The sequence below is a fragment of the Pinus tabuliformis genome, chromosome J, assembly GCF_031772625.1.
Source record: "Pinus tabuliformis cultivar Carrire ecotype Pingquan chromosome J, CPIR1, whole genome shotgun sequence".
Lineage (NCBI taxonomy): Eukaryota > Viridiplantae > Streptophyta > Pinopsida > Pinales > Pinaceae > Pinus > Pinus tabuliformis.
Genome location: NC_142295.1, coordinates 511,609,772 through 511,624,930, shown reverse-complemented (window position 1 = coordinate 511,624,930; position 15,159 = coordinate 511,609,772). Strand labels below are relative to the sequence as shown.

General features: G+C 38.4%; 2 protein-coding genes across 3 annotated transcripts in view; both read left to right on the top strand.

Moving 5' to 3' along the window:
* The window catches only part of LOC149228007 (agamous-like MADS-box protein AGL11), a 598,309-nt gene that overhangs the window by 333,871 nt on the left and 249,279 nt on the right, over positions 1 to 15,159 (top strand). The window lies entirely within an intron of this gene.
* LOC149228008 (DNA replication complex GINS protein PSF3-like) lies at positions 8,212 to 8,837 on the top strand. Its single transcript, XM_089376861.1, has one exon. It carries the CDS (start codon positions 8,271 to 8,273, stop codon positions 8,835 to 8,837), a length of 567 nt encoding a protein of 188 aa, XP_089232987.1. The 5' UTR covers positions 8,212 to 8,270.

Below are 15,159 nucleotides of genomic sequence, written 5' to 3'. Positions count from 1 at the left end.
CGCATGATCAGATCTGGGCATCTGACTATCTGTGGCACACTGGTGGACTGCCAAATTCGGCCCTAATCAGAGGTACGCAGGTGATTAACCATGCAAGTGCGTGGGTACGCAGAGCAGAAACAGGAGAGCTGCGTGGGTACGCAGAGCAGAAGAAGGAGAACTGCGTGGGTATGCAGAACAGAAGAAGGAGAACTGCGTGGGTACGTAGCGCGACAGAGTTTCAGGTGCATACGCACAGTAAAAGTACGCGGCGCGATAGTATTTGTGAGTGCGTGGCTACAGTAGCAGTACGCGGCGCGATAGTGTCTATGGGTGCGTACCTACAATAACAGTACGCAGCGCGATTGAAGAACCAGTGCGTGGGTACACGGTGAAGCAGAAGGCTCTCTGCGGGTATACGTAGGGGAGCAGAAGGTGGAGTGCGCAGCGACGCAGGCCAGTGAAAGAAATACTGCGTATCTGTCTTAAGATCTTCTGTTGACTGAATTTTTCTATTGATAAGGTGTTCTGGGTTTAGTTCTGATATTGTTGATCTGGTTACTGCAGTTGACTGTGTAATTTACATGTACTTGATGATCATTTGATGTTTATGGATCCAGTTTGAAAATTTATGAAAAGTGGTCCTTGAAAGAAAGGAAGTAGGGGGTTGTAGCTCCCTTCCAGGAGACACTGGAAAACGAGAGAGAGTTGTAGCTCTCTGCAGGTTGCAGCCTGCGTACTGGTAAAGGACTGCACCAGTACAAAATCATTGTAAAAGGAGTTTCTAATTTGAAAGAAGATAGAGACATATTGCAGCTGGTGGTTTTCACCCACATTGGGTTTCCACCTTATATCTGGTGTTCTTTGGTGTGACTATCTGTTTTTCTTGTTCATGCTCATTATTTTATGGTACTGATATGCAAAAATAATTCAAAGTATAAAGAAGAAAGATTTGTTAAAAGAACTTGATAATACTGATTCACCCCCCCTCTCAGTATTATTTCCAACAATTGGTATCAGAGCAAGTCCTTCAGAGAAGCTTGATCGCTTGAAGGAAGATCACTCATCATGAGCAACTACGAGAGGGAAGCATCAATCAGGCCACCGATTTTTGATGGGACAAACTTCAATTATTGGAAGGTAAGAGTTACTGCATATCTTCAATCTCTTGGTACAGAAGTTTGGGATATCATAGATACAGGCTACACCTTTCCTTCAGCTACTCCTACAGATTCGGCCGAAAAGAAGAAATATGAAACAAATGCTAAAGCAGTCAATACTTTGCTAGGATGCTTATCTCAAACAGAATTCGTGAAGGTTATGCAATATAAATATGCAAAAGAAATATGGGACAAGATTGTCTTGAGCTACGAAGGAGATGAACAGGTAAAGCGTGCTAAACTTCAAACCCTCAGGATTCAGTATGAGAATCTCAGAATGTATAATGATGAAAGTGTGGCTAACTATTTTGATAATACTGATTCACCCCCCCTCTCAGTATTATTTCCAACATCCTTTGGCTGAATCTCTCTAATTTTTGGTAAAGAAACTATTTTAGAAGAGTTTTATATAATTCAAGGACCTTTATGATGGTAAATCCCATTACTAAAAAACTTGAGCATTTTAAGGCCTAAATTTTGTATTTATAACTCAAATAAGGCCCTCCTTGAGAAGGTTCATGGCTTAATGACATATGAGCTATTTCATAAATTTGGCATTACCATCCCATAATCATGGTGAGATACTAGAAGTGGAATGGGATTAAACCTTATAGTAAACTTAAACTAACAAATGGTTAGCAATGGCTCAATGATAAACGTTAAGATGAAAAAGATTTAGACTTAAATGTAGGAAATCTCCAAGGATTGTTTGACTTCATTTAGTATGGGAATCATTCATTGAGCCTCAAAATGTTACTTTTGGTTAGTTGATGACTCTGGGAAATATTCCTTTTGGCTAGCACCTAAATATATAGGAGTTCCATAACACAAGAGTCCTTTCTATCTCAAACATGGAACAATTTAGCATATTATTTTTATACAATACTTTCTATCTCAAACTTGTGTGGTCATTTCCTTCTTGGGTCTATTAGCTAAAATGTTACCAGTTGCTCTATGTCACGATAACCTCACACTGGTTGTTGAATTCTATATGACATGGTAGCTTGTTAAAATATATATATCTTGTTAATGAATGCATTTGTAAGCATGGTGATTTAATTTATTTCACTTGTTGCTATGGAGCTCTAATCTCTAAAAATATACACTTGCATATCTCATTTCAAGCTAGGAAGGTGGAGCTAGAGTCGGTACACATATAATGGCTAATGGATTTATGGGCGAAATCCTCATGGACTATGAGATGAATCCCTCCAAAAGCACATTTTTATTCTAGTTAGATTCATTTGTGTTCTTCAAATAGTAAGTTCCCATGTTTGAGAGAACAATGAATTTAAGAGCCATAGTTAGAGCTTCATAATGACCCACCCCCACCTTAACCATTGATGACAAGTTCCTCATGTTGTATTTAATTATATTAATGGAGAAGCAACATGACAAGATGTAAAATGATGGATGAAATGAATCAAGAAGATAATGGATGAGACATTGCACATCTTATTGATGATCCACCATACATTAAGTTGGATTCCAACCCTAATGATTGTGGTCAACCTACAAATCAAGGATCATTCTTTGTTTTATTATTATCTTTATTGTGGTCAATAAACCACCATATTTGTTTCTTAGTATTCTATAATATGACATTAGGTCATATTATTTTGAATATTTTGTATTTAAAACTTATATTTTATATTTTGTCAAAATTTATGTATAATACTAATTACTTAGCCTAGATTTTAATATTTGTATGTATATCTTTTTTTTTTTCTTTAGATAAAATGCATGTACATAAAATTTTCTTATTAAAAACCAGTAATAATAAGAATTTTATAAAAGCGCCCATTTCTTTATAGAACCTAAACCATAAAAAGACCATATAAAGTATAATATGAAACTTTTCATTATATTCACCTAACACCGAGCTCTTAAATGATTAACTTCTAAATTGGAACCAAATAATAAAATGATAGAATCAACAAAAACAAAACAAAACAATTATGATTTTGCTTATTTTTACTTCGAAAAAGTTATGAATGAATTGACATACTATTCTCAACTTTAAAATTATTGATCTACTCAAAGATTACTCTCAACATAAAATGAAAAACTTTATTAATCTAAATCATATTCTTATTGAGTATTACATTATTATTTTTTAAATACAATTAATCTTTGTATAATATTATTAAAAACCAAATAATAAAATGATAGAATCAACAAAAACAAAACAAAACAATTATGATTTTTCATAATTTTTAGTTTGAAATAGTTATGAATGAATTGACAAACTACTCTCAACTTTACAATTATTAATCTATTCAAGGATTAATCTCAAAATAAAATGAAAAACTTTATTAATCTAAATCATATTCTTATTGAGTATTACATTATTATTTTTTAAATACAATTAATCTATGTATAATATTATTATCACTATAAATTCATTTTGATTTCAAATTTCTTAAATGTTTAGAGATCAAATCTTTTACATTGCCAATATTGTTTTAAGTGAAAAACTAAAATCTTTTACATTGCCAATATTGTTTTAAGTGAAAAACTAAAGAAAAATTTGCATTTTGGAAATTTTATTTTTTTATTATTATTTATATTTATATAAATTTCACATTTCTATATATAAAAACATTTTTATTTTTTATTTTTTATTTTGTAATATTTTGATACATATAATTACAAATATTTATGTTTCATATATTTCTTTAACATTTTAATAATTTATAATTTTTTTTTTAATAATATCATATAGATGATAATATGTTTTATTATTATTATTATTAAAATTAAATTTAAATTTTACACTACAATATCTTTCCTATATTAAGTTCTAAAATATCTCTACACAATTAGAAAAAAATTCAAATATAAAATTAAAATAATAAACTAAAAACCACTAAACATAAAAACATGTAGCACATTCAAGTTTTAAATCATGCTTCACTTGCTGAAACAACCTCCAACAATATTTTTTTTCAGAAAGAAAAAAAAAATCATTGTTTTTTTTTATATATATAGAGATAAGAAAAAAAGCAGTACATATATCTAGATTTTCCAGTGCCAAAGCATTGTCCCAGGCAGCATGTATCTGACCATTTAGATGTGCCATATGATCAAATATATTCTAATATACCAATCTATGAAACATAAAGTGTGACAACATAAACATATTAACAAAACAAAATTAGCATCTATGTCTTGCAAATATCCAATTATATAGTCCATCAAACGCACCCTATATATATAAACATATGCATATCCAAATCAAAAACCTGGCCAAAAGATAACAATCCAAGAAGATGCATAAAACACGAATATTCCATTTTTAAAATATCCAAGTCAAGCGGGACCTATCCTAGGAGAGGTAGTATGCCAACATCCAGTATGTTGTCGCCCATCCTAATCTCAATGTCTATTTCGTCTAGTGCATCCGGAAGACCCAGCTTTGACATCTTGTCTGCATTTTGATTGAAATCCCTTCTGATGTACTGTATAGTTGGATCCGTGAAAGACCCCCATAGGGTCTTGTTAAACACACACATGGCAGAAAGAGTATGAAAGATAAAACATGAGAGTACTCTAGCTTTACAATTTGAAATGAAATTTTCTCTCTCAAGAAATGATACTTGATTGAAATATGTTTTATCTTGCAATGAAAAACTGGATTCTTTGACATGATTATGGCAGTTGTGTTGTCTTAGTCTATTCCGCTTCCACACTAACCCATAGAAGATTAGGTGTCCAACATTCCCCCCCTTAATACGAAAGGTTGTGTATGAGTCCAAGAAGAGAGCTGTAATACAAAATGTGCAAAAATGCATGGCAGCACTAGGCTGAATGTGCTCTCTGAAATGTTGGTATAAAGGGTGGTGGTTTAAGGATGACCACCAACACTGGAATGCTTAGTGCAGTTCCCGGAACTCTTCCAAGTTTGGCATGAAGCTCAAGTCTTCTGCTAGAGGAAGTGCTCCTGATGTTTTGAAGAGGGAAACCTTCAACCATGAAAGGGAGGTCTCACCCCACATAAAAGGGAGAACTTCAACCTGAAAAGGGAAGTCTCAACCTGTGATGGTTTAAGGATGACCAACAACTTTGGAATGCTTAATGCAATTCCTGGAACTCTTCCAAAACTGGCAAGAAGATGAAGTCTTCTGCTAGAGGAAGTGTCCCCAATTCTATTCCTGGAATTCTTCCGAAACTGGCAAGAAGCTGAAGTCTTCTGCTAGAGGAAGTGTCCCAGATTACCAACTGAAGGCATGCTTAGGGGCATCTTTGTCTCTGGCTACAACTCTGAATCTGGTATGGCAGGTTGTGGCTCAGGCTCGGTTGATGTGGCTTTGAAGCTTGTAGATGACCATCATTTCCCCCTTGTCAGATACAAGGTGATATGATGGAGAAAACTCAACTGCAAGACTGTTCAATACTCTTGAACAAGTTCTGACATGTGACTGAAATATCTTCTTGGTTGTTGATGCCCATTGCCAAGAAGCGATCCATCCAAGATGAATCTTTGTTCTTGCAGGTGGTTTTTTTTTGAAGCATCTGTTTGAAGAATGACTGGTTTTATGACAGTGCTTACATGGATGAAGATCAAAACAGTGATCTTTTAGATGGCCAACTTGGTCCCAGTGTTGGCATTTCACAATCTGTTGCTGTGGAAGAGGGGCAAAATCTGGAAGAGCTGAAGGTGAACTGTCATGAGGAGTAGGTGAAGATGAACCGTCCTGAAGAAATCCAACACTTTGAAATTGGATTGGTTTGGAGTAGTCTGGAATATGAAAGGACATGTCCTTGTCACATCCAAGCCCAGTTTTGTGCTTGTTGTGGACAAGCTCTTCCCAAGGTCTGATGACCGACTTGGGAAGTGCAGACTGAATTTCTGCATCTATATGTAACCTTGCTGCTTTATTGGGCACTGGATCTGAATGAACTTGCTGCTTATGGGAGATTGTTTCAATGTTCTGAACAGAAACAGGTTCATAATGATGACTCCACTGCTGTAATTCTTCCTGCTGTAGTTGAGATTCAAGCTGCAAAAATTCAATCTTGTCATGTACATCTTGTAAACAACTGTGAATATCGGTGAGAAAATCCTTGCTGATTTTGATTGTATTATCCATAGTATAGAGTATTAGATTGTCCAATGACTCTAATATTGCACCAATTGGAGCCATTTTTCAACCTCAAAAAAATAGTAAAACAATGAGGAAAAGATGGACACCAATTGCTCTTTTATATAAACTTATGGCAACAACTTCAAATCAATCTTGGTAGCTTGCAATAGATTCAACACACAAAGAATGGTGATATCCAGAAAATAGACTCCTCATTCAAAAATGAATTTTCTCCAATTCACCTGAGAATTTAACTTCCAACAAGGCAACAAGCAATTCAGGCCTCAAAAAGATATGTTCCTGTACCAGCCTTGAATCCAAGAGAACTTGTCCTGGCAACAACTTCAATCTAGTTCAATAACAATCTCTAATATGAACAACCTTTAAGAAAATACACCAATTCGATCTACAAAGAATAGTCTTGGCCTGAAACAATTTCCACTGAACTCCTAAATAATGCCAAATTGCTGCAACTTTAAAGAATATAAACAGTCCCCAATTCTTATGAACATTGAACTCTGTCATTCCCAAAAATCCCCTAGCATATTCACTTTCAAAGCAGAAATGATGGCTATCAAAAGGCAATACCCTTGTGGATTATCTTCCTTCTGAATTATAGAAATGCAAGTATTGAAATTAATAAAATAATTATTTGAAGTACGTGGGAATAATTATTTGAAGAATGGAATTTTGAATGCCAAATTGACAGTATGACTGGGCGCTCAGAGTAATACGATAACAAGTATTCCGATCGACATAGACTGATTTTCTGTGGATTGTTCTTAAGCCTTAATTTGACAACAAGAATGCAATTATGAAATAAAGAAGACTATCAGAGGCAACAACTTCTTCAATCTGATTACACAGGCAAAAGGGCACTAGAAACATCCCAAGGGCTTCCTTCAGAACCTCCCACAACACTCTCCACTGGTTGTGTAAAAATAAACAGTATCCACAACATAAGCAACTTCCTGATCAATATTTCAATAGAAAGAAAGAGCATTCCTTAGTGGATTTAACCATTACAACCATTTCAGGCTCTACCTCAACATCTAAGTGGGTTATCAAGGATGAGTTAGCTGCTGTTAGAGAGCCTATTGTGCCAATCAACTGCTAGCTGAAAATTCTGCTAGAAATCTTGCCAAAGATTTAAGAAATGTATAAATATTGCTTCAAGCAGAGTGGGAGATTGACATGAAGGATACTGGCATGTGTTCTTTATTTGATCTCTGCTGTCTATTTATGAAAGATTTCTAAACATTATATGATTCGGATGGATATCTGTAACTCCAACCATTATTCTCAATTTTTTTCAAAACCAACAAAATTCGAATCGTAACATTATCACTCATCGATTTGCTTCTACATATTTTAAATATGCATGTTCATGTTTGTCCGAAACGCAGATCACGAGTCTTGTACTCTCCACAGGAATTGAATGAAGCCACTGGGCTTGTCAATTCAGAAACCGTTTTGGCCTTCACGATAGGACAGTGATAATGGCTCCTTAGCAAGTATTCATGGTCTTCCTTTTCTTTTCCTTTTTTTAATCCACAATGATTCAACTTATGACCAGAGGAAAAACACAACATATATAAACAGAATATTATACCAGTAGTTTAACGTACAGGATGACAGGACCAATATCAATCTGTTAGAGAAAACAACAACCACCATATCAATATGCACTCACTGATGGCTTCACATGATACTCCATACCTCTATCTGGCAAAAATCATGGAGGTGTGGTCTTAACGCACAACCTCGTAATGCTTTATCGCAGAGCAAAAGCGTTTGGCCAGGGAATGCCAAGAGTCGTTTGGCATCTACGATCAGGGAAGAGCAGATCTCTGAATTCGCTTATGCTTGTGTTTACTGACTGGTATTACACTCCTCGCTCTGGCTTGTTTGAATCATCTCTGGTCCACTGCAATACCACTGGTTCACAGTTTATGCGTTCTCAACTCATTTAATATCACCGCGCTCAATGTGCCCAATCCGAAATTGAAATTGAAATCCATCTCCCACCCAGCAACGATTGAGTATGGCAGATTACTATGACATCGACCACATTCTCATGGAGCAGGAACCGGTGTCTGTAGTGTTTTGGGTCGGCGCAAACGGAGCGGGCCTCTTAGATCCTGGATCTGAAAATAACAATGTAGAAGCAGGTGCAAAGGTGGAGCTACCCTTCTGGTTGGCCCAGGATCTGTGCACTAGAGAAGCCATCTCGATCAATAATCCAACATTCTATAACCACAGGATTAGGAAGGAAATGCAAGCTGATCCTGCTTGTGTCAACCTCAGAAGTCGATGCCCCTACTTCTACGAGCTAGGATGCAAACTTGCACCTTTAGTTTCAGATAGAAGTCTTGGGTCCTTTCTTCTCTACACATTGCGTGGGCGTTTCAAAGACATTCTTTGCAAAGCTCATAGCATCGCTTTTTCTGCGACATCAAAATTTTTACAGCTTCTAACGAGGGAAGAAAGCCAATTGTTTGATGCAGCTTACACTTCAATGAAAGCTTTCAAGAAGTGGCGACTTGAGGGCCCAAGATTGGAGAAGGCATCTGCTCTGTTGGGTCTTATAACACGGGAATTGTTGTGTTGATGTAAATGTGGCAAGAAGGTTTCCTCAATCCAGGATTTGGATAACAATAATTGTGACTTAACTAAAACATGTGTGGGATGGCGCGCAAACGTCCAAAAGGGGAGCAAGAAACTAATCTTAGCCAGTGTAACATCGGCATTGAGTGATCCAGGAAAATTGGTAGAGGGACAGAGTCAGACCACCATCAATTCCATTCCAGCAAGTCAGACCAACGATTTCACCGAGCATAACGGTTTGGAGGGCGGACCATTTCAGAGAGAGTAAAACGTATATGACAGATACCACAGATTATATGAACGCTGGCTGCGTATTAGAGAAAGGAGAAGCGTATATATTGGAAACTGAATTCTGTTAGATGGGCAACGTATTATATGGGAAACTGATTTGGAGGATGGGCAGCATATTATATTATACCATGTCAGAGCAGAGATGTGAATTCTGCAAAATAGGCAGAATAGGAGTTACAAATTAAAGAGGGAGGCCAAAAATGGCGCTGGAGAAATGACAGAGGTTGTAGCTAGAATTTAGCTGAGAAAATATTCATGAAATGCAGAAGTGATGGCAGAAATGACCTGCACAGAAAGGCCATAAAACAAATGGCTCAAAGTAATTATGCAGGGCAGGAATATGCCTGCTCTGATACCATGTTAAACACACACATGGCAGAAAGAGTATGAAAGATAAAACATGAGAGTACATTTTTTATTAACAAATGATATACATTTATAATACATGGTGTGACCGTTGGGTTCCACATCCCAAGGTCTCTTGGACTTCCTTAGTCTATTTTGCTTCCACACTAACCCATAGAGGATAAGGTGTCCAACAGGTCTCAATTTGTCTGAGCCATCCATGTAGTTGTGGTTGTCTAATTCTTGTGTTTCCCCGAACATGGTCGATGATAGTCTGTGAGTCCCCATAAATGTGAATTGTGGGGATGTCCAGGAAATTAGTGAACCAAAGTAGTCCCCACAATGCCACAGCCTCCACCTCCGTATTAGTGCCTCTACTGGCTCCCCAATGAACCCAATATTCATGTTCCTTGGAAATGATGATCTAGAAACCACAACCACATATGCCCCCTTGTGCCACACCATCAAAGAAACCAGCCGGGTAGGTAATCCTGGGACCTGTCTTCCTATTTGTCGTCCTCTTAGGTCCGATATTGTTTGAGATTGAAAAAGAATACCAACCCAAAATAAGATCAGTGACAGTAGTCTCATTTCCCATATTATTTTCAAATATAATGCCATTTTTCCATCTCCATATTTCCAAAAATAGAGCCAAAGGGATGTTCCTCCACATGGGGGTTTGTATACTCCTCCGGTACAAATAGTCAACAATGTTATCAAATGGATTACAATGGAAACGAATATGTCCCCCGATGTTCCTCCAGATCAGTGTAGTGATGGGGCATTGTAGAAAAAGATGTACATTGTTTTCCGCCACCTCCCTACATAAAGCACATATACCAGGCCCCTGCCAGTTCCTCTTTTGTAGATTGTTCCACGTCAAGTTCTTGTTTTTCCAAACAAGCCAAAGAAATAAAATGATCTTAATAGGAATTTTAGTTTTCCAATACATATAAAACCCTCATACCTCGAGCTTGTGTAGTTCCTCACAACAGAAAGTTTTGTAACAGTACACCACCTCCACATCACCTCCCTTCATTTTCCCATGTCATCTAATCTGATCACCCTCTGCCTCCCTACAAAATCCAACCAATTTTATTTTGGACCTGATCTGCTCCCATTTCCGTGCCATCGGCCCTGCTAAGCCCATCTCCCTCGACCCCATCCAAATAGGAGTATCACCCTGCCACTACCTTATGGCTTGATTCCAAAAGAATATGCCCATTTCATTTATGCATTGTATGAGCCCATATGAGAGGTTTATATCCCGTCCCATACCCAATAGTCAATCCGGGCCACTTAGAATTTTATGTCTGGTACCAAATATCCAGCATATGTTGTGTAGAAATCTTTGTCTAATTTTATTTAAGTTGAGCTAGATAGATGACCCCATATGAACCCCAATGCGCTCCCCACACATCCATATAGTAAAGTATTTGTCTTTAATATATTTGTGTCTTATAATATCCGCCCATATGACCACCTCGAAAATACCCCTCCATAGAGTTTTATGCAGCAGGGCCCATCCAAAACGCTTCAAATCCAGAATTCCCCCAACTGCCCAGCCTTTTTGGGAGAGTAATGGATGCCAAATTAGCGAGGTGGTACTTATGTGCAGTGATCGGCCCAGAGAAAATGAATTTTTCCATGATCCTATTAAGACTGGTGATAATGGTACCAGGGAGGAGGTATAGATGGGACCAATATAACCCCAACTATGTAATCATCGATTGGGTGAGAGTAATGCGCCCTCCAAGTGTTAGATATCAGTACTCCCACCCAGATAATTTTTTGTAGAAATGGTCCACTAGCCACATCTAGTGATTTACCCTGTATTTGTTGGGTTTGATATGAAACCCGATGTATTTCATACCTCCAACCAAACTATCGGCCACCACCCCAAACAATGTTTGGATATATGTAATATCTGTCATATCACCCATGCAATATAGAATAATAGACTTATGATGATTCATGAGAAGTCTAGTGGAATTCCTGAACTTATGAAAGATATGAAATAAAGTCAACCAGGAAATTCTATGGATCATACCCATAATAAGCACATTGTCCACGAAAAAATTGTGTGATATACTGATGTTCTGTCCCAGAACAAAAGCGCTGAAACTTCCCTTCGTCACAACTCTTTTTATATGTAGGCTGAGCCCATCCATTGCTAATATGAATAAAAGTGGGGAAAGGGAACATCCTTGCCTGAGCCCGCTGCCCGCCTCGAAATATCGAGTTGGGTTTCCATTTATAATGAAAGCATATTGAACATTTTTTATGCACACCATGATCCATTCTATGTTCCTGGCCTGCAAGCCAATTCTATGTAAAACCATCCTTAGATAACCCTAGTCTAAGTAGTCATATTCCTTCTTTAAGTCCACTTTCATAACAACGACATTTAGTTTTTTTTTGTGTATAGTACGCAGACATTCCTGAGCAGTAGCTATAACATCATGGATCTATCTATTATGTAGAAAGCCAAACTATTCAGGAGATATGTATTTTGATAGAGTTTGTTTAATCCTACATGCAATAGTCTTGGATATAATCTTATAAATAAGATTGCACAGAGATATGCAATGATAGTCCATGAAGGATCCCGTGAATCTCCTTTTTGGTATGAGGGCAATGTAGGTCGAATTGATATATGGATGTATATATCCCCTAAGCCTCGACTCTTCCACCATCGCCAGGAGATCTTCTTGCATGATGTCATAGAAATGTGTAAAAATCTCTACAGTCCACCCATTTGGCCCCCGACACTTATCCGTTTTGAAGGAATTGAGTAATTTCAATATTTCCTCCCTCGTGACATTTTTGTTTAGTGCCTCATTTGCTTCATCATCAAACATGGTGGGGTATAGACCCACTCCCCAAATCTGGTCTTCAGCACAATCCACTTCTCTGCAACTGTATGCTTTGTCAAAATGTTTTACTGCTTCTTCCTGTATATCCTGTTGAGAGTATATCGGTTCTCCTCAAAGTTAATCATCTCCCATATGGAATTGATCTTCCTTTTGTGGTTGGCATATCTGTGGAAAAATTTTGTATTCCTATCTCCCTCTTGGATCCATATGGCTTTGCTCTTTAGATGCCACGTTGCCTCTTGTATATGTAGTATATTTTTCCTTCTTTTTTCCAGTGTATTTATAACCATCCGCAGAGTCTCCGAGGGATTGCCTTTTTGTAAATGAATGCTCAGTTTGTCCAATTCTGCGATAATCTCAACAAGTTCTTTTTTCATTTGGGATTTCTTCTTCTTATCCCATCCCTTAACCACGTCTTTGAGAGCCTGTAGTTTTTCCAGCATATTCACCATAGGAGAGGTGTTATGCATCTTGTATTTATTCTAGAAATCCTTTACCAAAGTGTCAAATTCTGGGTCCTCCAGCCATACCCGGTTAAATCTAAACGACATCCCTTGTCTGTGATCATCCTGCCTCCATTGAAGAGTAATGGGCCTGTGGTCTGAAATATAATTGTTTATAACCCCAGATTGCATATATCCGAATCGCTCAATCAGTTGCTTTTGTACCAAAAATTTGTCTGGTCTTTTGGTGACATAGTCATCCCCAGTCCTACCATTATCCCAAGTAGGGGCGATCTTTGTTGGGCAGATATCTACAACATTGAAATCAACAATAATATCCTTTATTTGTTCAGCAATGACATCTACTTTTCCAAAACTCCCCCAAATCTCATTCATCCCAATAGTACAATTTAAATCCCCCACCATGATAAGGGAATCCAGTGTCAAGACCCCTGATTCTGCTAGATGTTCCCAGAAGGTATTCTTGTCCTTATATGGTGCATATATATTCAAAATATGTACTTGCCCCAGAAGTCCTCTGGTTTTTCCTGCTAATAAAATACCTGCAAAACACGAGTATGCCTTCATATAGACCCATCTCAGGTCCCATAGAGCCACAAGGCCCCCCGAGAGGTCCGCAACATCCGTCGCCGCCATATGCCAGTCGGGGAGCATCTTTCTGAAGTATATAATAACTTGTTGAGCCAAATGCATAGTTTCCTGTAGAAGAATGATGTAGGGTCGTGATGTAAGAAAAAATTCCTTGAGGGCTAGAAATTTGTGTGCAGCCCCCAAACCCTAGATATTCATAGAAAGGATGAAGTTCATGTCATCCCTGGTGCGGGCTCATTTTCTCTAAGGGCCCGAGGGTGACAGGAAGTTGCAATGGGAACATCAACAAGTGCATGGGGATCAGATAGATTGAAAGGGAGGGGCCGTGGACGTCCCCTGAAATGTCGATTATCTCTGCTTTGTTTTCGGCAGACAGTGACGTTACCGACCGAGGTAGGGCTGATGTGGGGAGATGGGGATTTATGAGGCTTGTGAATAGTGAGAGTACGTAGGTCTAGGGTCTTCTTATTAAGTAAGAAGTCAATATCACTATCCACCGAGTTTATAGGGGATGAAATGGGTGAGGTAGGCGTAAGAGTTCGAGGCCCAGTCACCGGGGAAAGTTGTGACTGGAGGGGGGGAGGGAGCGCAGGGATATATGTAATGTGTGTCGGAGAGATGTCATCATACATCGTCAGAGGGTCAGGAGGATTCCCCAGTGTAGGCGAGACTACACAGTGAGGATGGAAGGTTTTATCCACCGTAAATAGAGCAGAGTCATCAACAGTAGGCAATCCAGATCCATTGGTCGTCCAGGGAGAGGAAGGTACCTCTATCGGGGTAGTATTATCACAATAATTTGGACAAAAAACAGTGGATGGGTTTGGTAAATGAAATGGAGGGGTACCTGTGCCATGATGCATGTCATCCGCTTTCCTCATTGCATTCTGGTCGGTAGCAGAATAAGTGATCTGTTTGCCAATCTTTTCCTTCACACCATGCAATGCCTTTCTGTGTATCTTATGACTACCACCCATCCGGTGAGGGCACTGTTCCATGAGGTGGCCCGTGAGATGGCAGATGAGACATCTAAAAGGAATCCCCCCAGAAATCCAACCTTTGTATCAGATGTGTGCCTTCCCAGAACAACTCATATGGTCTGGAAAACCTCCCATGTAATATTTTTCTATCAAAATCCATGCAATTATTTTATCGCGAGCCCCCAGACACTGCAGGTCAACATATAGAAATTTCCTGATGGCATTCCCTATATCCATGAATACCTGCTGAGTCCAGAATTCAATCAGGAAACAAGTTAATTTGATCCATATCAGTGTGTTTTTTGGCATCTCCTTTAGTGGATTGAAACCAATATACCATGAGTGTAATGCCAGGAAACCCTGCCCCTTGATCCATGGCAGTGCCTTGACCTTCTCCAAATCTTGCTCGCTCAGAGAATGAAAGTTGTACCAACCATTCACGACACTGACCATCGAAGAAATATAACCCAGAAGTGTCTGCCATTTTGTCTCCACCCAGCCCTGCATATCTCCTTCCTCCACTTAAGTAAAATGCCATTTACCAACTAAAGCTCGCTTATGTAGGCTGTTTACTTGATCAATCAAAACATCATGGCCAAAACATAAAATTGGCGCCAGGGTGGTAATATTGATAGTCCGATTATGTTTTTGGATCCTGTTATCTTTGTTGTCGCGGTGGAGTCCCCCATGTGTATGGGGAAGCGCATGTCCCCCACCTGGCGTATCATTCGGCTTCCCCACCATGTGCTAAGTGTTGGAGTCATCAGGCCCACCACCCA